The following is a 24,198-nucleotide window of genomic DNA, read 5'->3' as shown; positions in this document are numbered from 1 at the left end:
GTGAGCCTGCCTCCTCACCACCCCTGGCCCTTACTCCCCAGAACAACCAGTTGGAGAAGATCTACCCCCAGGAGCTCTCCAGATTGCATCGACTGGAAACTCTGAACCTCCAGAACAACCGTCTGACTTCCCGAGGTGAGGGATCACCCAGAGCCCAGGAGAGGGACACGAGGGGGTGGGGACTGGTGCCCATGGGAAGAGCTCCACCCTGCAGATCCTGGGATACGAGAAACAGCAGGGCTGGGCTGGCAGCAGGGCCTCACGGCCAGGGGCTCCTTGTGGTTGACTAAGAGTCACCCCTGTGGGTTTCTGAGACCTGGGAGTTGGGTCAGGGGAAAGGCTGAGATTCCCAGGACCTTTCTCATAGACTCTTTATTTTTGTTAATATTTTTTTTAACATTTATTTATTTTTGAGAGAGAGAGAGAGAGAGAGAGAGAGAGAAAGAGAGAGAGAGAACGTGCGGAGGAGGGGCAGAAAGAGGGGGAGAGCCTGAAGCAGGCTCCAGGCTCCAAGCTGTCAGCACAGAGCCTGACACGGGGCTCGAACTCATAAACTGCGAGATCATGACCAGAAGTCAGACACTTAAGCGATTGAGCCACCTATGCACCCCTCTCATAGACTCATATTCACAGAAGGCCTTCAGAATCAAAGATGCGTAGAACACTCACATTGTAAAAAGTTATTTTTTTCTGATGATGAAAATATAACAGAAAATTTGGAAACGTAACAAAATGGAAAAGAAAAAACCCACTTATAATTCTGCCACGTGGAGTTAATCACTACTAACGTTTGGGTATGTTTCTTTCTACTTTACTTATATGCTGTAAGATTCACCCAACATAAAAGTACAATTTGACGAGTTTTGGTAAGTTTACATAGTTGTACAACCATCACCACAATTCAATCTAGTCTCTTTTCTTTGTGTTTTTTCATTTATAGCTGAGCTTACAGTTTAGATATTATAACTGTCATAATTGCTCTGCTCCAAATAGCAGTTAGCAAAGCAGCATTTTTCATGTTGCAAAAAACTCTCAGTGGCCATCATTTCACACAGCGGCAGCCGGGTATTCCACAGAGGGACCCTGCACGGTTTATGTAACCGTTCCCTCTCCTTAGATGCTTGGGTGCGTCCCAGCATCTGAGGGTCTGGGAGCCCGGAACTGAGTGTCAGAGGCTGGCCTCAGGACTGGAGAAGGGCCAGTTTGGCTGGGCTCCCAGCAACAGCCGAGTCCTGACACTACAGCTGCCAGCTGGGACAGGGATGGGCCAGATGGTGGCGGGGGTGGGGGGGCACAGGGGCCACAGCTCTGCCCTGCAGAGGTATGAGGAGGGTCTCTGATCCTCTAGGGCTGCACCTGAGGAAAGCACTCCTTCCTGATGGGGAAGGGTGGGGATGGGTCCTCTGCCCCGTGGCCTGACCTTATGAGGACCCATTCCCACGTGGGTGCCCCCGAGCAGGTGAAGAATTGGTCGTTTGTGAGTAGACACTGTCTACCTGCTCCTCTGAGCTGGGGCTCCTGGGAGCAAGGGGAAAGAAAACAGGGCTGCTGGGACTGGTTGGGAAGGGATCAGAACCCAACGTGCCTCAGGGAGGGCCCTCCCGGTCCTGGCAAGTGGGGTGGGCACTGGGGGGGTCGGTGGCGGTGTGCTCCCTTGTAGCATCTCCTTCATCCAGGGCTCTGACCGATGCCTGTCCTTTGAAGGGCTCCCGGAGGAGGCGTTTGAGCATCTGACCAACCTCAACTACCTGTACTTGGCCAATAACAAGGTAAGGGGTCCCCTGGTGTTGGAGGCTGAGCTCAGGTCGCTGGGTCCCCATTGCTGCTCAGACATGGTCCCGGTGAGACCTCACACCTCACTGCAGGGCATCAGAGTGGTCAGATAATGAAAACGGAGGCCAAGGCCTTACAGAAGTGCAGGAAGGTGATAGCCACTTGGAGGGCTTCCTGGAGGAGATGGCATTTGAGCAGGGCCATGAAGGGTAACGGGATTTCAGCCAGGGGCCCTAAGGGGGAGGCACTGCCAAAGAGAGAGCATGAGAAAAGGCACGAAGGCACTCAACTTCAAAATATTTGGTGTGTCCCAGGGCTCTGTCCTGGCCTCTTCTCTCAGGTCTCTCGAGGTGACACATCCCCTCCCCAGGCTTTAGCACCCATCTACATCATGGCCATGTCCAGTGGCAGCCGCCAGCCCTTTCCACTCCTCCCACAGGAGACTCAAAGATCCACCCGCCTCCTCGACATCTCCCCTAGATGTCTAATGGAACTAGAACTCTGCTTGCCTCCCACAACCCCGAAAGCCCAATTTTCCTGCGGCCTTCTCCCCCGCCCCCCATAAAGGTCATCTCCAACCACCTACAGCGCCGCTCAGCTGAGCCACAAATCCAGGGCGCTTTGCTCACCCACGCCTAGTCCCACTGCATGCCCTTGGCTCCCCTCTGGCCCCAGTCCACCAGCCTGCACCACGATGGCCCTGCTTCCCTGTTTGCTCCTCCTTCTCCACAGAGAAGCCAGAGTGACCTTTAAAAATCACACCTGCTTTCCACCCCTCCAACCCGCCTTCCCCATGTCAAAGCTCCTGAGGCTTTACTTTCCACGCAGAATGAAAGCCACACTTCTCCCCATGGCAGATGGCCTGTGTGTGGGCCCGCCTGCCTCTCTCAACTCCTATTCCCACTCGCTCCCTCTCCTCCAGCCCCCAAACCTGGCAACCCCCAGGTGGGGCCTACACTCGCTGCCCCTGCTGCTGTGGGTGCTCTCCCCTCAGATGGCATTAACGGTGCCTTAATGCCTTAAGTGTCACCTGTTCCCTGAGCACCCAACCCAGTTATTCCGTCTTCAGCCTGTTTTAACTGGCTATCACTATTGGATACTTTTGTGCCTTGTTTATTGTCTTCTCCATTGAGATGTAAGCTTTGGGGGTGGGGGTGGAGGCACTTCTCTGTCTTGTTCCTCAGGACACGTCCAGCTCCTGGACGCATGCCTGCAGTGTTGCAGACTCAGAGACTACTGTTGAATGAATGAAGGCTAGACACTGGGCAGGGGGAGGGCGTGTCTGGAGAAGTGGGTGCTCACTGTAGCTGGACAGAGGGTCTGTGTCAGAGAGCAATGAGGGGAGAGGCCAAGAGGACAGGCAGGGCAGGGGACAGGCCTAGGAGGCTTTGAATGTTTAGGGCTGTGGGGGGCCACGGAGTTCTGTTTTTGCACACTCAGGGGAGTGGGACGGGCTTCCAGTTTAGAAAGATGGCTCTGGTTGCAAAGAGAAGCCCAGATGAGCAGCAGGCAGTGAGACCCAGAGCTGGCCTCTGCCCGCCATTGGTCTTTCTGCCCCAACTCTTCCCTTTCCAGCTGACGTTGGCACCCCGGTTCCTGCCAAACACCCTGATCAGCGTGGACTTCGCTGCCAACTATCTCACCAAGATTTACGGGCTCACTTTTGGCCAGAAGCCAAACTTGAGGTCAGAGGTCAGACGGGGGCCCTGGGCTCAGGCTGGGGAAGGGGGAGAAGCTGAGACACTCCCAGCCCCAAGCCAGGCAGAGGACAGGCCCTGGAGGAGGGGCATGCTGGGCAGTGCAGGCATGATGCCCTTGCTCAGGGCTGTGGTGAGGGATGCCCACAGGCTGCAGGGGCACAGGATCTGAGGAGTGAAAGCAATCAGTCCAAGAGGCAAGGACAGAGAGTGATGTCTGTGGAACTGTGGGGAGCTGGGTGGGGGGGTCTTTCCCTCCTTCCTCAGCCCCTGTGGGAAGGAAGCATCTTCCAGCAGACAGAGCTGTCCCTCCCCAAGAGCTGCTTTGGGAAGAGTAGCACAGGTGTGTGAGCAGGGCAGGGTGGTTGGGGGGGGGGCAGGTACTGACAATCCCTGGTGCTGCTTCTGCTTCCGTCCCTGAATCTGTCATCTCACTTGATTCTCTCCATGGGGTCACTGTGCATGGTCCCATCCTACAGATGAGAAGGCTGAGGCCCACGAGAGGCCACACAGCAAGAATGAGTTCTTTTATGTTTAGAATATCTTCTCTCATTTTTTATCTTTGCTCCTTCTAGTATGTTAGTTCCATGAAGGCAGGGTCTTGTTGGTTGTGTCCACTGCTTATATCTTCAGAGTCTAGAACAGTCCTGGCACATAGGGACAATCACTATATATTTGCTGAATGAATGAGAGTTCACCTCCTCTGAGCCAGGCTCTGTAGTGGACACTTGAGACAAAGAGGTAGTGGGGATAGCCCCCATCTGTGGGAAGTCCTGCAGAACTCAGAGCCAGCTGCTTGGGGTTGGCATGCAGGATTCCAGGGCTGCAACAGTCAGGCAATGACTGAGAACCTTGAAGGGTGTGGAGGAGCACAGACTGGGGGTCAGGAAATCCTATTTCTGCCACTGACGTGAGGGGGCAGCCTCTGGTGGGTCCTTGGTCTCCTTGGTTGTTTAGGAGGGACTGGATTAGGTGGGGTCTGAGGTCCTTCAAATGGGAGGAGGGTGCCCTGGGCCCAGGCCCAACCTGAGCAAGGTCTGAAGGCTCATCAGATGAGCTGGTTGGAAGAGGAGTGGGCATGGGTGGGTGAGGACCTGTGCCTCATCCCCCAGGTCCGTGTACCTGCACAACAACAAGCTGGCGGATGCCGGGCTGCCGGACAACATGTTCAACGGCTCCAGCAACGTCGAGATCCTCATTCTGTCCAGCAACTTCCTGCGCCACGTGCCCAAGCACCTGCCACCTGCCCTCTATAAGCTGCACCTCAAGGTGGGAGGGAGAGCATGGGGAGGGGCAGCAAAAGAGCAGGGTCCTGCAGTGGGGGAAGAGCCCAGGCCCACACAGGCACCGTGGTGAGGCTGTGGGGCCTTAGGCACATGCCGGAGGGCACAGTGTCCACTGTGGAGAACCAGGCAGAAGCCTGGGTACCTGGCTGTCAATATCACATGCAGCATGCTCCAGGCCTGTGCCTCCTCGCATGGTTCCCCTAGACTCCCCTCCACATCTCATCCAGGGCTCCGCCCCTGCCCCTCAGCTGTCCCTCATACTCCCCACCATCCCACCCCTCAGAACAATAAGCTGGAGAAGATCCCACCAGGTGCCTTCAGTGAGCTGAGCAACCTGCGTGAACTGTACCTGCAGAACAATTACCTGACTGACGAGGGTCTGGACAACGAAACCTTCTGGTGAGCCCCACCTGGGCCCTCCGTGTGAGCACGGTAACCGGGAAGCTGCTCCCTGGGCCCACCCTGCCGGGTCCTCTCACACATGCCTGTCACCTACCTGTCCCCCACCAGGTTCCTGGAGAAGGAACTTTGGGCTTGTGCCTTTGCTGACACGTCTGTCCCCAAGAACAAGTGATATGTCTAGAGAAGGCCTGCCCCACTTCCAGTGAGGCTGGCTTCGTGGTACAAAGTTGAAACTGGAGTATACTTGCTGAAGGCAAATATGTTTTCATTTTTTAGGGCCCAGGGTAGCCACAAAAAGCCTTAAATAATTGGTCTTCAAATTGACTTCTATGTGTCAAAAACCATGCTAGATTCTTCCTTCACCAACGTGTCACTGAATCAACCCAAGGACCGGCTCCAAGAGGACTGAGCTCCCCTAGTGAGCTAGTCACAGAGCTGCGTTGAGTTAGAGGCAGGTCCCTCACCATCTCCCTTGGGAGTAGGGGTGGGACCAAACACCGTGGGCCTCGGCCAACCATCCTAATTCTTTCCTGCCACAGGAAGCTGTCCAGCCTGGAGTACCTCGATCTGTCCAGCAACAACCTGTCGCGGGTCCCGGCAGGGCTGCCGCGCAGCCTCGTGCTCCTGCACCTGGAGAAGAACGCCATCCGGAGCGTGGACGCAGATGTGCTGACGCCCATCCGCAGCCTCGAGTACCTGCTGCTGCACAGCAACCAGCTGCACGCGCGCGGCATCCACCCGCGGGCCTTCCAGGGCCTTAAGCGGCTGCACACGGTGCACCTGTACAACAACGCTCTAGAGCGCGTGCCCAGCGGCCTGCCCCGGCGCGTGCGCACTCTCATGATCCTGCACAACCAGATCACCGGCATTGGCCGCGACGACTTCGCCACCACCTACTTCCTGGAGGAGCTCAACCTCAGCTACAACCGCATCACCAGCCCACAGGTGCACCGAGATGCCTTCCGCAAGCTGCGCCTGCTGCGCTCGCTGGACCTGTCCGGTAACCGGCTGCACACCTTGCCACCCGGGCTGCCGCGCAACGTGCACGTGCTGAAGGTCAAGCGCAATGAACTGGCAGCCCTGGCGCGCGGAGCGCTGGCCGGCATGGCCCAGCTGCGTGAGCTCTACCTCACCGGCAACCGGCTGCGCAGCCGCGCCCTGGGCCCCCGCTCCTGGGCCGACCTTGCCCACCTCCAGGTAAGGGGGAGGGGAGAGCGGCTGGGTCATGCCCGCGTGAGGTGCTACTGGGATGGCTGCCCCGAGCCCACCCATCTTCTGGGCCCAGGTGAGGGGTGGGTAGGAGGAACTGGCCGTGAGGGGGGTGGGGGTGGGGGTGGGGCGGCTGGACGAAGGAAGTGGCTGGCTGGCATGCCAGGATACAGCAGTGATGGGCTGGTATGGCCAGGCTGAGCTCAGCACCTGCAGGTACAGGCTTGCAGAGGGCTGTGGGGATAAGAAGTCATGGCTGCAGGTAGGGGGCCCACGGTTTAGGAGGACAGGCAGGGGAGGGGGCGGGCAGGGCCAGTTCAGGTGGCACTGGAGAGTCAGGCTCACCCATCTGAAGGCTCAGGTACAGGTGGCTGGGAAAGGCTGGGCTTGGGGCAGGGGAGGGGGTGAGGCCTGGGGGGCAGGCTGACCTCACAGGGTCTGCAGAGGGGGCCGGGGGAGCCTGCTTGAGGCGTGCCGGGCTGCTCAGTGGGTGTGGCTGCTGTGGCCACAGTTGGAGTCAGGTGGGATATCGGCTGTGAGCGAAACTTCCCACTCAGTGAGGGCTGAAAGGGAACTTGAGAAACCTGGGAGGCAGGGCCTAGGTGCTGCGAGGTCAGGAGCTGCCCCCCACTCTGCTGCCCTACGGGGCCCCCTTCCCAACATGTCCCCTCCCTCTCTCTCAAATGTCACCTCCTTGGGAGGTCTTCCTTCACCACCTATCACCCTCCTCTGCTTTGTTTTTCTTCCTGATCCTCATCCTTCCTGGGCATTAGGTCATCCATCTGCTTTTTGTTGCCTGCTCTTTTGCTGGGACCCGCGGCAGGCATTTTAGTCTGTCGTGTTCGCAGGACCTCAATGTGGTAGGCTCACAGTACACGTTTTTCAGGGGAGCTGTCAGGATGAGGATGTCTGAGGGAAACGTAGGGGAGAGCCCACAGAATGGGGGGCAGGGAGGTGGGGCCCAGCCCCGAGGGTAGGGCAGGGGTAGTTGGGGGTAGGCAGCTGGCCTTACAGGAGCAGCTGTTAGCCGGGGTCTCTCCTCACCCAGACAGCCCTGCTGGGTGCCAGACACCAGGATCCCGTTACCTGTGTCAATCCCTCTTGGTTTTCCTCAGGAGCCCATTCTCAAGGAGCTCGAATCCCATCGTCCTCCCCTCCACACTTGCTCCTCTTGAAGTTTATTTATTTTGAGAGAGAGAGAAAATACGAGCAGGAGAGGATCAGAGGGGGAGAGAGAGAGAGAGAGGGAGAGAGAGAATCCCAAGCAGGCTCTGCACTGTCAGCACAGAGCCCGACGTGGGGCTCGAACTCATGAAGCATGAGATCATGACCTGAGCCAAAGTCAGACACTTAACCCACTGAGCCACTAGGTACCGCTGTGCTGCATTTCCTAACTCACTGAAGGGGGTGCCCACAGGAAACCTGGAAGCTGCCCTTGACACCCCCTTTTTCACACCACGTGCCCCCAACATCCATTGTTACTAAACTCTGCCAGTTCTACTATCGCATCTCTCAACTCACTTCTCTCCATCCCTGCTTCCCATACCCCGAGCCACCCCCCTTTCTCACCTGCACCCCGGCTCCATAGGAGCTCTTCACTCCCTTACTCTGTATGCAGTCGGTAGGTATCTTGAAACACATACACTCACCTTACACTCCTGCTCAGAACCCTTCTGTGGCTCCCCATTGCTCTTAGACCCAGACCAGAATCCTTGCCACAGCTCTCAGGGCTGGCCTGCCTCTGCTCCTGGCTGAGCTCCTCGGTTTCCCAGCCACACTGGGCTTTACTCATACTGGCCTTGCTGCTGGAAGCATAGCACCCTGGGAACACCTCACTCATTCATGCCACAGTTGTCCCGGGCCTCCACCACGTAAGACACAGCTCTAGAACTGAGAACCTGACAGGGAGTAAGGTAGATGGTGGGTCATTACCATCCTAGAGCCTATAATATGCCTAGGACTTAGTTCAGGTGTCATCTCCTTCAGGAAGCCCCCAGTGATGGGCAGGTATGTGAATTCAGTCAGGGATGAGGTGTCCGGTGGGGGGATTCTTCCTTACACTGTCAGATCTTTCTATAAGCAGCTGCCCCCACTGCTTCAGAGCCCCTGCCTGTGCTGGCTGCTGTACTCCCCTGACCCAAGCCTGGGTCGAGGCCACTCCCCTGGGCTCCCTCAACACAGCCAATTCCACCAGCTGTCATTGTCAGATTCTGTGTGCATCTCCTCCGCCACCCTGACCTCCAGTGCCAGAGGCAGCTTCTAGTGGATTCCATTTCCCCAGCACCTGCGGGCATGAGGATGTTCGGAATGAATGAGGAAGTGCCAGAGCTGTGTGGAGGGGACACAGTGGGGAGCAGGGAGCCCTGCTGGGTAGACTGGGAGGCTCCCTAAGGTGTGAAGCTGGTTTTTCCCCTTGAATCTTGAATCTAGATTCATGGCCCCCAGTTCCTGACCCTGAGTCCCCTCCTGCCAGGGTGAGGAAGGGAGATTAGAGATGATGGAATCCCACCTGTGCCTACACAGGTGTGTGTCAGAGCGAGTATGTGCAGACAGCCTGAGGGGCAGGCAGTGAGCCGGGCCCGTGCACGTCCAGGTCTCCTGCCTGCTGCATGTTTGCTCTGCTTCCTGGGAAAACCACCCCATTTCCCTGCCCACCTGCTTCCTGGACTCCAGGCATGTGGTGATCCCAGGACTGACCAGCCTAGGTCAGTGGGCCTTGAACCCTTGCTCTTGGCCCCTGCCCACATGGCCTCTGAAGGCCACAAATGAGCAACCCCACCTGTATGGACCCCACCCTCACCCTCATCTGGGACCAGTGTGGGGATATGCAACCACTGGAGGACCCCAGGCCTCTGCCCTTCTGGGATCTTCAGTCTGATAGGGGTGACAGGTGTACTAAGGAGGAAGGACTGTGACACTCAGATATCTTGGCTGTGAGTTCATGTGGGAAGACAGAAGGAGCTGGGTAGGACATATAACAGTTAGAACAAGGGTTTGGAGGCAGGTGCTTTGGGTTCCAGCTTCATACAGGCTGTGTGGCCTTGGACAGATCTCTTAATCCATGTGAACCTCTGTTTTCCCTCCTGGAAAATGGGGACAGTTAAAGGCCCCACCTCACAGGGTTATCATAAGATTTAGATAGGTCAGGTGGTTGGTGGGATCTTTGCAAGATGTTAAGTGTTTTGACTCCCCTGGTCATCTATATAGCTGCTGGACATCGCTGGGAATCAGCTCACAGAGATCCCTGAGGGGCTCCCTGAGTCACTGGAGTACCTGTACCTGCAGAACAACAAGATTAGCACTGTGCCTGCCAATGCCTTCGACTCCACGCCCAACCTCAAAGGCATCTTTCTCAGGTAGGAGGTCCCCTGGGGCAGTGCACATGCCCCTCTGGGTTCAACCCTGGCTCTAGTGGGATAGTTGAGGCATGTGGGAACAGCTCCCAGGTAGAGGTCAGTGTTTGAAGCCTGGCTTCACTGCTGATTGGCTCTGTGACCCTGGGTACATCACAGAACCCCTCCCCCCCCACCGAGCCTCTGTGTCCTCAGCTCTCAAGGGAGGGGACAGTCCTGGCCAAGCCTGGTAAGGTTTATGAGTTTGTAAAAGGGCTTCAGGAACTTTAAAAGCAGTGCATGTGGACATTATTGATGTTACCGTGGCAGGAAGGGAACCAGGGAGCACGGATGATGGCTGTGCCCATAGCTGGCCAGGCTGTTCCCTGGGCCTCAGACCCAGCAGAGCAGGTGCTCAGGCCCTTGCTGAGCTCTGGGGGTTTAGAATGATTCTGATGGGGGAGCCAACTCCCCCAGGAAATGAGCTTTGGTACAGTAGAGTCAGGGTGGTTCTTCCCAACACCCTACCTAACCATCCCTTCAACTCAAGGAGAAGGGACAGATCTGAGGAGGCAGAATGTGCCCTCCCAGGGGAGTTGTGGCCCAGAAGGCCCCAGGCTGTGTTGGGGTGGAGTGTGACCTATGCCTGAGCTCGTGTGGGGGGATGGGGACCAAGGCACAAAGAATCGAGGGGGCCTGATATCAGAGCCCAGCCTCTGCCTCCCTTCAACCCAGGTGTGTCCCTGGCCCAGCTTAACCCTGGCCTTGCCTGTGTGCCACTCCACACCAGGCTTCAAAGTAACCCCAGGCTGGCAGCACCAGAGCCTCAGGCCTTGGGGTTGATCCCAGAGGGAGGTAATCCCAGGCTGAGAGGAGGCACCCGTTTCCGCCACTCCTAAATTTTAGAGCATTTGCAGACAGGGACCTTCCCCTTTTGGATGAGTGGCCCAGCGTCCACTCCTGCCCCGCCAAGCTGTAGCCACACTGAATAGCTGGGACTTTTTATGACACACCATGCTTCTTAGCAGCCCCCGCACATCTTTTATGCTTCCTGTGCCATCTTCCTGGAGAGCTCGTTCCCTCCCCTTTACCATCCAGAGTGGGTAAGTGTGGGGACTCTGAGGGTTAGGCCTCTGACACTGACCCCAAATGGGTGGCCTGCACAGGTTTAACAAGCTGGCTGTGGGCTCCGTGGTGGAAAGTGCCTTCCGGAGGCTGAAGCACCTGCAGGTCTTGGACATAGAAGGCAACTTTGAGTTTGGTGACGTTTCCAAGGACCGGGGCCAGTTGGAGGAAGAGGATGAGGAAGACGAGGAGGATGAGGATGAGGAGGATGAGGAAAGGCGATAGTGACGGGGTGAACCGGATTTGACATAGGTAGGTGGTCTGGGGCGGGGGGGTACACTGACCTCTCCCCACCAGCTTCCTGTCCCTGATCCCGGTATAGGCCCTGGGTGAGAGGCTGGCAAAGCTGTGGGAGGCCAGCACAGGCTGGGGAACTCGCCAGGGCGATGAGCGCCCTGATGGGACTGGCACAGGCACTGGGATGGTGGAAGCAGGGCATGGATGTGGGGGCCTGGAGGAGGCTACTGTGGCGATCCGGGCCAGAGGCGATGGGGGTGCGCAGTGAGGTTGCAGACAAGCAGAAGGCCTGAAGGGATTTGGGGGAGCGACAGGCAGACTCCAGAGGCCAGAGTAGTCCTGCTGGGCCAGGGTGAGGGAGAGGACAGGCCCCCAGGTCTAACTTGAATTCCAGATGGACGATAGTACTAGGGAAGCAGATTTGTTGTGGTGGGAGTGTCGAGTTAGGCGGGCCTGGAGTGTGCTCGGGAGCTGCCCAGAGGTGGGCCAGGTATGTGGGTCTGGGGCTGGAGGCTGAGGTCTGGGCTGGAGATGGGGATCCAGACATTATCAGCCTGGAAATAGTCATGAGGCCACAGGAAGCTCGGGGAGCTCTCTTGGGGAGAGTGACAGGCCGTGGCCAGCTGCAAGGGAGCCTGCAGAAGGGGCTGACACAGAGCGGCTATGGAAGGAGGTGGGACAGAGGCAGATTATGTGCATATGCAACACAAGCACCCTACATGTGCACACAGTGCACCAACCGACATGTACCCGTGATCACATATGTCCAAACATGCATACGTGTGCATGGATAACACACACTCAGGACACAGAGCGCACACAGACACACATACATGTACTCCACAACACATTCACAGGCGCAGGACGTGTGCATGCTTGCATGCACTCGCGCATGCATGTGTCTACACCTGTGCATCCCCACGGCTCTGGTGGAGAGAGTAGCTGTGTCAGTGCTGCTGAGAGGCAGGTGGAGGTGAGCACTATCAAAGGCCTGTCAGATTTATCCACAAGAAGGTTACCCGTGACCTTGTGGGGGAGCAGCCTCAAGGGCAGTGAAGGTGGAGAAAGTAGCTGGCAAGGAGTGGACCCAGGGAGCATAGACAACTCTGTCAAGAAGTTTGGCCGTAAAGGGATGAGATGAGAGGGAGGCATGGGGAAGAGGTGTGAAGTTCAGGAGGGACTCTGTTTACTCTGCACCCTTTTCAGAAACAGAGTTGATGGGAGGGGAAGTTAAAGATGTAAGAGAGGAGAGCAGGGAGAAGCTAGCCCTGTGGACACAGTAGGAGGGTCTGGCTTTGGCAGGAGGCTCAGTCCTTCCACTGTGTCAGGAGGGATGAAGGCTGCAGTCACACACAGGACAGTGGCTTGGTGGCTGAACATGAAGTCACATCAGCCCGATGCCTTCAGCCTTCTGTTTTCTCTGTGCAACAGGAGGTGCTCAGCAGACCGGGGTGGGTGTGGAGAAGATGGACCATTGGATCCATCCATGGCTGGGGTTTTGGCCAGGTGTGTGGGACAGAAGGGTAAGGAACAAGGACGTTGAGGGTGTTGACAAGAGAATGGCTGCAGTCGTGGACCCCGGGGGTCAGGCTGGGAAGGAAGGAGGTGCAGACAGGAGGAGTGTGGGTGGGCAGGGTCTCTGGAGAGGGACGTTGGAGAGTGGGCACAGTGTGGTGAGTAGCCAGGAGGAGAGATGTGGTCAGAAGGGAATATCAGAATGAGCTGAGCTAGGGGTCACAGGGTCAGGCTGTGGCCATGTGAAGGGGCCCTTGGGCCACTGTTAGGACACTGAAAGCAGGGGCTTGGGTCAGAGTGGAGACTTGAAGGTGGTGGTGAGGATCCCATGGGTGGATGACAGAGGGAGGTGTGGCTGACAGAAGAGTGTGCGTGGGGCGGTTATCCCACCATGGAGAAGAGGCTCTTGGGAATCCCCTTCCTCTGTTCTCGGAGCCCAGGAGTATGAAGTGGAGATCCTTCTCTCTAGGCATTGTCCTCAGGCAGAGCCAGGGGTCAATGATGGGGGTGAACAGCTGTCCAGTGAGGATGCTATATCCCTCATTGAGGGGGATGGGGAGTCCTGGGATGGGAGAGAATCTGTCCTCTCTGGAGGACATTGGCCTCGGTCGGGTCTGTTGAGTGGGGCCTTGGGAGAGGCCCTGGGGAGTGGCCAGAGGGACCTAAAAGCCCTCTAGTCAATACCAGGCCTGGTCACATCAGCAAGAACACCTCTCAGTGGGTGGCCGGCTGGTTCTGGGCTCCCAGGGGCAACTCTGCCTCCTGCCTGCAGTCGCCTGGCCCTCCCAGAGTCCCCTGGGGGCCCCCCAGCTCTAATCCACCTTCCCAAAGCTGACACTTCTGCCCTGGCCTCCCTGACTCTCCCACGTGTTCTACAGGACACCGGACCGCCAGACCCCTTTCTGCAGCACGTACCTGTGCCCTGTGAGCCCCACTCTGCCATGCTCACAGACACACCCAGTGCCACCCTCACCAGCCACCCTGCACCCCACTGCCACAACACAGGCTGGACACACAGTCTCCCATTCCCCCTTGTTCCTGTAGTACCCCACGGCCAGACACGTGCAGGCAACATGACACAGTCACACACTGCTGGCTGCACGGAGCAAGCCCACCATACAGTTCCCCTCTCCATCCCACGCCCTCCATTGCCATCATGCCCTTGGACTCCTGCAGACTCAGGGAAGGGTCTGACCCTGCCCTGGCACTCACGGGCGCCTGCTCCCTTCACCTTGGACCCGCATGTGCAGGCGTGCGCGCGCGCACACACACACACACACACACACACACACACACACACGAGTCCCATGAAAACAGCCCTCAGTGGCCTATGCCACCGACATATCTTGCCCCAGCCAGAACTGGCCAGAACAGCTTGCCACCTGCTCATCCGTCTGTTCGTCCGTCCACTGGAGAAGACAGAGTTATCTTGGTGCTCTCTGTGGCCAGGTGCCTGCCACCCTCTGGAACTCACAGAAGCTGACTTTTGTTCCTTTTCTTCCCTTTGGGGACAGGAACCTTTGGGACTGCTGCCCTGGCCTGCCTGCCCTGACTCCCAGCTGCCCAGGCAGCCACTCCCTGCCAGGCCCTGGCCGGCCACAGGCATGTCTGTGATGGGAAACCCCACTGAGGCCAGAGGGAAAGTCTCCTGGGGTTGCTGGGGCCTTGGGCAGAAGTCAGGCGGAAGGGCAGTGCCAGGCAAGGAGGAAGGGCCCAGCAGCCCTGATGACATACCTTTTTTATTCTTTGGGCCTGTGGGATATTCTGGGTGCCGTGGGTTTTTAAATTCTTTTTTAAGAAAAAAAATGATAAAAAACAAAACTGATTTTTCTTGTTATAGAAAAACTAATATAAAAGCATTACCCCTTTCTGGCAGCCTATGGCCGTGTCCGTGTGTGCTTCCTGCCAGGTGCCAGGCCAGTGCCTGGCTGGGGTGGGCAGGATACAAGCACCTGAGAGCCTTTCCAGACCAGCAGGAGTCGGCACGAAGTTCAGTTCTTGGGCCCACAAAGTAATCACACAGGCAGAGGTCCAGAGACGCAGGGTTTAGTCACAGGTGAGGAGGCCTGGAGGCACGTGTGACTGTCAGCTTGGTGGGGGTCAGTAGGTCCGGCCAGCACCACCACACTGGGCTTGTGAGCTCACTCCGTGCTTCCAGAGGCTGAGCATCTGAGCTCACCCAGAGGACCGCCTGTGCACTGAGTGGGCACTACTGATGGGGTTTGTCCCCAGGATGGCTGGGGTGGGAAGGGGACTAGAGGCAGGCCTGAGACCTAGAGCAGGGTCTACTTGGGGGCCCAGGTCTTTGCAGGCTTTCCCCGGGGAAGAAGTGACGGACATGCCTAGTGCTCCCACCACCCCCAACAGTGCCAGAGTTGGAACTGGAAGGCAGCCCCCGGCTCAGAGCACAGGTGGTGAGATGCCCAGGAAGCATGACCTCCCACTACCGGAGGTGTGTAAGCGTGCTCCTGTCAAAGACCAGATTCCTGCCTTGTGGTGGGCCAGGCTTCGTTGCTAAAAGGGCCTTAGAGATGTGACACAGGGAAGGGATGTTTAAGCCGGTCCACACCACTGTGGGAATGACTGATAGCTTGACCTCTGACCTCTCTTAGGTGATTAGGCCTGAGTGAAGGAAGGATGCTCCCATGGTGGACCCCACAGCCCCCAGCCCTGCAGCGAGACGGGGATCCTAGGATCGGGGCCCTTCTTGGACTCCTCAGATCATGGCCGTGCGAGGAGGATAGGAAGGAGTTCAGGAGCGGGGGCTGGGAGGCAAGTGCCCTCCTGGTTCTCTGAGTGACTTTGGGAAGCCCATCCCCTCCCCCAGCTTCAGTGTCTTCATGGGCTCCTCTGTGCAAGACTCTGGAGCTAGATGTTCTCCCCAAAGCACATTCAGAACAGGCAGTGTGGCCACGGCTCTTCTGTGTCCCCTGGAGCCTCCTGGAGGCACCCTGGGGCCAAGGACAATGAGGGAGAGAGTCTGGAAATGTCCTTGGGCACATCCCCTCCTTAAACAAAGCAAAAGCCCCCGATTTACACTCTGCCTCCTGCATATGACAGGTCAGACAGGCCTGTCCTCATTCCAACCTCCAGGGACAGGCTCATTTGCACTCTGGCTGCCCAGGCAGGTCTGTCCATACATACACTGACAGGCCAGCTAGACCTGTCTACACTCCAGCTACATGGACAAGCCTGTACATTCTGGCCACCTGGGCAGGTCTGTTCATACGCTGGCTGCCCTGTCAGGCCAGTCTGACAGCCTATATGAGCCCAATAAAGAAATGCTGGCTGGGGGGCCTGGGGGGCTCAATCAGTTGAGCATCATCAGACTCTTGATTTCAGCTCAGGTTATGATCTCACGGTTTGTGAGTTCGAGCCCTGTGTTGGGCTGATGGCATAGAGCCTGCCTGGGATTTTCTCTCTCTCTCTCTCTCTCTCTCTCTCTCTCTCTCTCTCTCTCTCTTTCTGCCCCTCCCCTGCTCGCATTTCTTCCCTCCCCCCAACCTCAAAAATAAGTCAACATTAAAAAAAATGCTGGCCAGGGTATGGTCACCAAGCCCACAAAATTGAAAAACAAAACACCTTTATTTAGTTATCACTGAATTTGCGAACACAGAAAGGAGTAGAAAATCTAACACCACTTCATCACACAGGCTCATGGAGAGTGGTGACCCCAAGGCTCCATGGGCAGCTTGACTAAAGCATCCCAGGCAAGCCTGCCTCCCCAGTCCTGGCTGGCCCACCTGTCCTGTGGGAGACTGGCCCAGATGTGTCCAAGGGCCCCTGCAGCTCTTCTGAGGCCATGCTGTCTCCACACGGGCTGAGCTTTGTGAGACACGACTGGTGAGACTGATGGGAGATGGGACAGGCTGTGGCACGTGGCAGGCAGCGGGCCTTGGCCTAGGGCTGGGCCGTCCTCAGGGAGGGCTGTTTGTCTGAGGCCACGTGTTATGGGGCAGGGAGGGTGACCGGCCTGGGCAGGGACTCAGCTGGGGCAGAACCAGAACATGGCTGTATCTTCATAAACTGAAGGCAGTGGTGGCTGCTGAGCTCCTGCAGAGGGGCAGAGACCCTTGGCATCTGGCCCTGCAGGCCCCTGTCCTCCAGGAGAGAGTGGCCAGGGCCTGGAAGACGAGTTAGAGTCCTGGCCCTGACGTTACCTGCCCTGAGACCTGGGGCAAGTGTTTTCAGCTCATGGGGTCTCAACTCTGTGATCCAGAAAGTGGGACCATATAGCCCCTGCTGCCACCCTCATAGGTTAACACAGTGGAAATGTCATAGCTGGGGCCTTGGCTGTGCCAGGTCATAATTCTCCAGCTGGGGCTCCCACATGCAGTCTTTCCCTTTCTGAGACTCTATTGTCTGGTCTGTGGGGCGAATCCTGGCCTCTCAAGGGTGGGAGGAGTGTGTGAGCCTGGCTCCTGTCGAGTGCTCGGAAAAGTAGTGAGTTGAGATCCTGCCCTTGGCCCCTAGACCTGGAGGCCTCCCCTGGCCCCTGCAGCTCTGCAGGCTACACATTGGTCTCAAGCTCACTGATCTCAATGGTGCAGTGGTCCAGAGAGGTGGCAGCTGGTTCCTCGTCCTGCTCCACCTGGACAGGGATGTGGTGGGGACAGGCAGGGCCCAGGGTCAGCTCTGAGGCCTCCGCCACGCTCTTCACACAGCCATTCTGCTGGGTTGCCACGATCTCCTGGAGGCTCACTGGCTTGGTCTCACGGGGCGGCAGTTTCTGGGGAGGGGAAACAGGCCTTGGTAGCAGCAGGAGGGAGTGAGGTTAGACACCAGGGAAGACTGAAAGAGCAAACCACGTGATTGGTTTTCCTATAGGTGTGCTGTGGGACCTTGATATGTCACACACAGCCTCTCTGGGCTCCAGTTCCAATCTGTCCTGCTTCCTTTTGAGGTTGTCTTAGTGGAGAAGTCCAGTGAGGGAACTGGTGGGTCCCCTGCCTGTCCACCCCAATGGGAGTGGGACAGCCTGTTACACATAGTTATTGCCACGAAGCCCTGTGCAGACGTACAAATGTTTGCATTGTTGTCGGCAGGATAGAGCGCACCCCCACACTAAGGTACAGGCTCCCTGAGGACAGGGTTTATCTTTCTTTGTTTGCCACTGCTCCTCCCACGATGACGAGTGCTCAACAGCTAGCTGCGAGAGGAATCGGTCACCCCGTGTCCAGACGAGGAGGCAGGGAGGGATTGGCAGAAGGCTGCCCAGCTGGTGAGAAGACCTGCACCCCCATCCCAGCTCCACCCTCCCAACGGCCAGGCTGGGAGGGAGGCACTGCTCTCACCTCCACGCCTGTGTCCTGAGCAAAGTCCTTCCGGCAGATGTGGGCCATGATCCCTGCCGCCAGCGCGTCACCCAGCACGTTAATCATGGTGCGAAAACGGTCCCTGGTGAGCCAAGGTGGGCAGTGAGTGGTGGGCACTATTTTTGGTAAGAGGAGCTGGCAGCAGGCAGGGCCCAGCCCAGCAGCACCTGCAGCCGGCAGCCAGGTTGGAGCCTGTGGCAAAGTGCCTTTTCGGTGCTCTCAAGCCTACTGCCCCTGCTCGGGCAAGGCCAAAGCAAGTTGATGCACGGCTGGATTCAGGAACATGTGGACTGTGCCCATGCTCAAAAGGGCCTGGGCTTGGTCTGATGCTCTGCTCTCACCCCCTTGAAATTCTTTATATTTTTGAACAAGGGTAGGCACATTTTCATTTTTAAAAACTGGCCCCCGCAAAGGCTGGTGTCAGTGTGCCAAACCATGGCAGTTCTCCCGGCCCACCCTCAATGCCTGCTGCCTGGGGGATGAGGCAGGTAGGGGGCAAACCCACTCACAGAGCCCAGTCGACAGCGATGATGAGGGTGATGTCGTCAGTGGGAAGTCCCACGGAGGTGAGTACGATGACCATGGTGACGAGCCCAGCCTGGGGGATGCCAGCTGCCCCGATGCTGGCCGCTGTGGCCGTGATGCTGCAGGAGGGGCAGGGAGAGGAAGAGGAGGAGCAGGAGGGGCAGGCCTCGCTGTTGGAGCCCTGGCTCCAAGAAGGAGTCCAGAATGCCAGGGCCTCTGGGGACAGCCATATGGGGCAGGGGTTGTTAGGAATGCCACATCAGGAAATTCTCAGGGTGGGGGGCATGTCCCTGCTCAAGGTCCTGTGACTCCATGGGCCTCCATCTCTGGTCCCAGTGGAACCTCCTGAGGAGTTTGTAGAAGAGCGTGTGCCTGGGGCCACTGCCTCTGTCAGGTTCCAAACAGCTGACCAGAAATTCAGGTCATCCACCTGCATGGCTCTGCCCAGCCTCCCACTGGGCCTGGTTCCTGGGGCCAGACTTGTGCCCTCAGGCTGGCACACAAGGCCTTCCCCACGGCCTCTGACCCTCACCCCAGCACCCTTCCCTCACCTCCAGCCACACTAGCAGTCACCCTCCCCCCGTCCCCTCATCCCACCCCTGGCCTCTGCTCACCCTCTGCCTGCCTTTAGCCCCCTCCCTGCCCTGCATGCCCAGACTGCAGGCCTTCCTCTGGACCTTAGTTCCCATCCTGCTCGGAGCTCCCCCTCTGCAGGGTGACACTGGGGAAGGAGCCCTGAGTCATAGAAGCCAGGCCACATCCCAGCACTAACTTGCCGTGTGGCTAGGAACAAACCCCTTGCCTCCTCTGCACTTCAGAGACCCCATCAGATCTGAGAGCTCAAGAATCCTGAAGGTCCTTCCAGTGCCCTCCTCTTCCCCGGCCAATCCACCCTGGGTATGGGGTGTCAGGTGTGTACCTGATGGTGATGATCTGGCCGAAGTCCAGCTCATAGTTGTTGACCTGGGCAATGAAGATGGCGGCCACAGCCTCGTAGAGCGCTGTCCCGTCCATGTTGATGGTGGCGCCCACGGGCAGCACAAAGCGGGCAATCCGCCGGTCAATGTGGTTGTTTTCCAGCAGGCACTTGAAGGTGATGGGCAGTGTGGCTGAGCTGTGGGCAGAGGGGCCAGCGCGTGCCTACCACTGTCTCCCAGGGTACTCCGGGGCTCTGGGCTGCCTGTGTGCCAGGGATGGGAAGCTCGCCCCCACCCCAGGCAGCCCACCCATCACGGGGGAGGACAGGCTGAAGGAGCTTTGAAAATGGTCTCAAATGGCATTCTTGGCAAGTGTGTGATCAGTGGCCCAGCCAGACCCGCCCAAGCCTAGGCCCTGGAGACCCCCCACCAGCCGCACAGGTCAGGAAAGGAGCCACCATCAGCAGAGCACCTACTATGCGCCAGGCATTGTGCTTTACACACGCTCTTATCTGACCCTCACAGCTTCCTGTGAGGGAGGGGTTTTGAGTCCATTTTACAGATGAAGAAACTGAAGCCCGGAGGGGAGGAGGGGCTGACCCAAAGTCATACCACTGTGCCAAGCATAAAGTGGCTAACAGTAGGGCTCTGGGGCCGGCCCTGCTGGATTTAGATTCCAGCCTCCTACTAGCCAAGTGGCTCTGGCGGGTTCCTTAACCTGTGTGTGCCTTAGTTTCCTTATCCCAAACAATACCTAGATTACAGAGCTATTAGGGTGATGATTCAACAAGAAAGCGCTTAGAGCAGTATCTGGCACATTGCAGGCAGTCAGTGGTAGCCACTACTGTCATTGTTACTGTCTCTGTTACTAGAGCTCCTGGTGGCCGTGCTGAGACTAAAACTCAGGTTGGTTTGGCCACAGTGCCCTTCCTTTCCCACAGGCCACTGCCTGGGGAGCCCACGTCCATTTTCCAGAGCCTGCGATGATCTCCCCAGATGCGCTGGGCCCGCGGCTGTGGTTTCTGCCAAGCAGGAGGTGGCCAAGGGCTGCTGGCTCCAGCAGGGCTTGGCCTGTGGTATGGGAGCTGGCAGCCATTGGGACTTTGCCTTTCCTTTCCACCTCCTGGCTCTGCCCTGCGTGGAGGTTCCTGGACGAGGCTTCTGGGGCTTTGCCTCACTGGGGCCCTGCTCCTCCTAAGTTCTGTGTGAGGCACTTCTGCTGCCAAGGGTGGGGGCCCTCACTCCCATTTGACAGATTGGGAAGCTGAGGCCCAGAGAAGAGAAAGCAGTAAGGGCTGGAAGGGAGAACGAGGCTCTGAAGAGACATGGGCCTGAGCTCAGGCGAGTCCTCCACGTGGAGCTTGGACACATGCTGTGGGGAGAACCACCCTTTCTTCACAGAGTATGTAGAGCACTTTCTCCTCCTTGGTAGACAGACGGGTGGGTTTGCATGCCTCCAACTCTGCTTCTGCACTCAACTGTGGGCCGGGATCCTTGAGAGCAGATGCCACCTCATAGGCTAGCCTTTGTGCCCCTAGTGAGTTATCTCCACTAATTCCCACGCAACCCTTAGAGGCAGAGACCACCCTGATCCCCAAACTGCATATGAGGAAATTGGTGCCCAGCGAGGTTAAGTGACTTGCCCACAGCCACACAGCCAATGGACGGTGGAACCATGATTCAAATCCCCACGGGTGAGTTACACTGTCAAGGCTGGGACAGGGCATCCAGCCAGGATGTCCCCGCAGCCGTGGACAGGCCAAGACCCTAAACAACACAGGGCCTGACTCCAACGGGAGCACCGTATGGCAGCAAAAGGCAACAGCCATTGCAGATTCATCCCCCATCAGCTGTCCCGACCCCAAGATGTGTGGAAGCCACCGCCATGTGGACTGAGTGCACCTTAGGGATGCAGGCAGTTGGGGAGGGGAAGGCCTTAAGAGGCCATAAGGGCTTCCTGCCATTCAGGCCGGTGGGGCCTCAAGCAATGCATTTCAAAAATTGGTCTCATTTACCACTGTCCATAGCTACCCCCAAGTTTGTGAAGTGGGCCATACTGAACTTTCCATGGTTCTATGGCTATGGACAAGTGATGGCTGGACAGATGAACGGAGCTCAGCTGCCAGCATCACTCCACCCTGCCCGTCACCCAGGGCTACCTGGAGGAGGTGGCCAGTGCAATGAGCAGGGCCTGGAGGACGCCTCGGATAAAGACAATGGGGTTCTTTTTGGTGATGAAGAAGTAGAGCAGGGGCAGGATGAAGAGGCCATGGACCACCAGCCCACACACCACGGTGACCGCGTAGAAACCCAGCTTCTTTCTGACTGCTGTGGGGTCATCCATCTCCAGGATCTTGCCGGCGATGAGGAACACAATGCCAAAGGGGAAGTACCTGGGGGCAGGCGGCCAGTTCAGTGCCGGGCAGGCGAGGGTCCCGGGCAGTCCTGGCACGGCATCACTGCCCCCTGGCCGCCCGGGGATCCTGTGAGGACTGAATGGGACTCTGTACCAAGGTGCCCAGTACATGTGGCCTCATTAATACCACGACGCTCAACCAGTCCAACCCGCACAACCTCTGGCCTCCCTCCTTGCCTTCCCGTCCAGGTCTCTGAGGAGGGCCCCCGCCCTCAGCAGGCCCTCATTTCAGCCCAGCGGTGCCACAAACTTCATGCGTGACCCGGGGCGGGCCTCTGCGTTTCCCCATCGAAACTGTACAAGGTCGGACTAGAAGATTCCTAAGGCCTGAGCTCTGAACCAAGGAGTGGCAGCTGGTTCTCACTTCCAGTGTTTCCCTTCTCCAAAAGCTAAGCTGATGAGACTCCATGGGATGGGGAAACTGGGCCAGGAGAGCAAGGCCACGCTTAGCTTGTAACTGTCCTCCAGTGGGCCTGATCGGGCCAGAAATGGCAGGCCCGGGGCTGGAACTAGACCTGGTCAGGGCTGGGCCGGGGGATGCAGGGCAGAATGTGGCCAGGGCTGAGCCTCCAGGGCAGGAAAGCAGTGGAAGGGGCCGTGGTATCCCTCCATCTTCCCAGGGCAGGACTGAAAGGGGGTGGGGTGAAGGTGGAAGAGGACACTTCTGCCCCCAGTGAGGCTTACCACACAGCCACCGCCACAATCTTCATGACGGACTCATTGAGGCACTGGCAGAAGCTGACTAGAGGGGTCCCATTGTCCCCCATGCGGCCCAGCATGATGCCTGCAGGGGCAGAGACACACAAGCATGTCACAGAGGCCGCACACCGAGGCACAGGCACGCACCACAGTGGCATGTGCCAGCACACGCTGGCGGCCCAGCAGGGACAGACCTGCGTGCACATGTGGGCCTCGGGCCTTGGCTGAATTCCCAGCAGCCTTGGATCAAGCACAGTGCTTCCCTGCACCCTCTCCTCTCCTTCTCCTGGGCCTCTACTGCTGGACCAGGGCCCTCATCTCATCCTCCTCTCTAATCCATAAAAATGTTCCCTGCCAACCCCCCATGCAATGACTTCCTGAACACTCCCACCATAACCAAGATCCCCCCTGCTTCAGGCCCCGATTGATCTGACCTCTGTCAACACCTCCCACCTCCATCTGGCCCTGCTTTTCACCTCCTCACTATGCTCTGGCATCACTGGCCTCCTTTACGTTTCTAGAATACGTCAAGCTTTTCACTGCCTCAGGGCCCTCTCCCATGTAGGTCCTGGTGCCTGAAACCCTGGCCGCCCAGCTCCCCACATGGCCTGGAGGCCTGTCCCCCTCTCCCCTTGGCAAACTCTCCATTTATTCTTCTCTGTATCATGTCTTTCTGATCCCTTTATATCACTTATTACAACTTATAAGTGTTATTTTCCAGTTGTCTGTTATTATTTTTTTTTTCTGTCTCCTCCAATAGAAGGTTAGCTCCATGAGGGAAAGAACTGTATCTCCTTAGCTGGCACGTTGTAGGTGCTCAACAATAATCACTGAATGAATGAACGAACAAATGAATGAATAATAAAGGCTTTCCCGGAGCCCCTGTCATTCTCTTACTTGGGGAGTGTTCGTGTGTGTACTATTCCCCAGGTGAGCTCTGTGCAGTTGGGCACCATCAGGCCACTCCTGAAACAGTGACAAGTGACAGCTGTCCCTTCTGGTGACACAAAAATGGAGAGCAAAACACACTCTGTGGCTGTCCTTAGAAAGCTTACCGGCAGTGTGCTTGGAGGGGCTCATCACCTGACTCAGCCAGGGAGAAGCAGGGAAGGGATTTGAACCCTGGCTCATGTGACTCCAGAGAGAGGCTCTTTCCTGCCCCAGGAAGCCCTGAACTCACACTATCCGCAGAACAGCTACCACATGGTGATGGGATGACATGGGGGCCCTGCTGGTATGGGCGGGAGAGGCCCAAGTTGAAGGTGATACAACCTAGCCCTTGCCCATAGGGCCTGTGGAAGCCTGGCTGAGCTGAGACCCAGGTCCCCTGCCAGCTCTGTCCCTCCTCCCAGGCTATTCCCGCCCGAACCAGGAGACACATAAGGGCTCAGGCTGGCTGGGCACCTGTGTGCCGGGGACCCAGGGTCTGGTGGCAGGCCTCCTGCAACAGTCCCGGCCAATGGGGCCTTAGTATCAGCTGCGTCCCAACATCAGGGACAAGATGGGAAAGGAGGTTGTGTCGTGGGGACCCAAGAAAGCCGCATTCGGAGAAGCTGTGCAGGTGTGTCTGCTCACACTCAGATGTGGGCACACACAGATGCAGGTCCAAATGGAAGTGGACACACACAGGCATAGGCACGTGCTGACTTGGGCACACATACACGAACATATACACACTGACACATAGACAGTTACACACATCCAGGAAACAGTGAGTCAGAGGGTCTCAGGGTTTCTTTTGCTCTGCCAA

At 57.4% G+C, this 24,198-nt stretch overlaps 2 protein-coding genes across 6 annotated transcripts in view; one reads left to right on the top strand and one right to left on the bottom strand.

The window, feature by feature from the left end:
* The window catches only part of PODN (podocan), a 41,479-nt gene that overhangs the window by 8,831 nt on the left and 8,450 nt on the right, over positions 1-24,198 (top strand). For 3 of the 5 annotated variants that reach the window (XM_047870494.1, XM_047870495.1, XM_047870493.1), the window contains exons 3-11: positions 42-135; positions 1,705-1,769; positions 3,349-3,458; positions 4,583-4,739; positions 5,040-5,155; positions 5,698-6,355; positions 9,575-9,723; positions 10,866-11,076; positions 13,455-14,456. In XM_047870494.1, the coding sequence (XP_047726450.1) occupies positions 42-135; positions 1,705-1,769; positions 3,349-3,458; positions 4,583-4,739; positions 5,040-5,155; positions 5,698-6,355; positions 9,575-9,723; positions 10,866-11,049 (1,533 nt within the window). In that variant the 3' untranslated portion in view covers positions 11,050-11,076; positions 13,455-14,456. Of the gene's footprint in view, positions 1-41; positions 136-1,704; positions 1,770-3,348; positions 3,459-4,582; positions 4,740-5,039; positions 5,156-5,697; positions 6,356-9,574; positions 9,724-10,865; positions 11,077-13,454; positions 14,457-24,198 lie in introns of those variants that run through there. The other 2 variants (XM_047870491.1, XM_047870492.1) reach the window with 1 other exon arrangement.
* The window catches only part of SLC1A7 (solute carrier family 1 member 7), a 44,267-nt gene continuing 37,155 nt past the window's right edge, over positions 17,087-24,198 (bottom strand). The window contains exons 6-11 of the mRNA XM_047868883.1: positions 22,434-22,533; positions 21,493-21,726; positions 19,336-19,530; positions 18,401-18,535; positions 17,871-17,973; positions 17,087-17,305 (exon numbers count right to left, since the gene is read on the bottom strand). Of these exons, the coding sequence (XP_047724839.1) occupies positions 17,087-17,305; positions 17,871-17,973; positions 18,401-18,535; positions 19,336-19,530; positions 21,493-21,726; positions 22,434-22,533 (986 nt within the window). The remainder of the gene's footprint in view (positions 17,306-17,870; positions 17,974-18,400; positions 18,536-19,335; positions 19,531-21,492; positions 21,727-22,433; positions 22,534-24,198) is intronic.

This window comes from Prionailurus viverrinus, chromosome C1, assembly GCF_022837055.1.
Source record: "Prionailurus viverrinus isolate Anna chromosome C1, UM_Priviv_1.0, whole genome shotgun sequence".
In the NCBI taxonomy this organism is placed as follows: Eukaryota; Metazoa; Chordata; class Mammalia; order Carnivora; family Felidae; genus Prionailurus; species Prionailurus viverrinus.
Note: the sequence above shows the minus strand (reverse complement) of the source record. Positions and strands in the feature narration are given on the sequence as shown.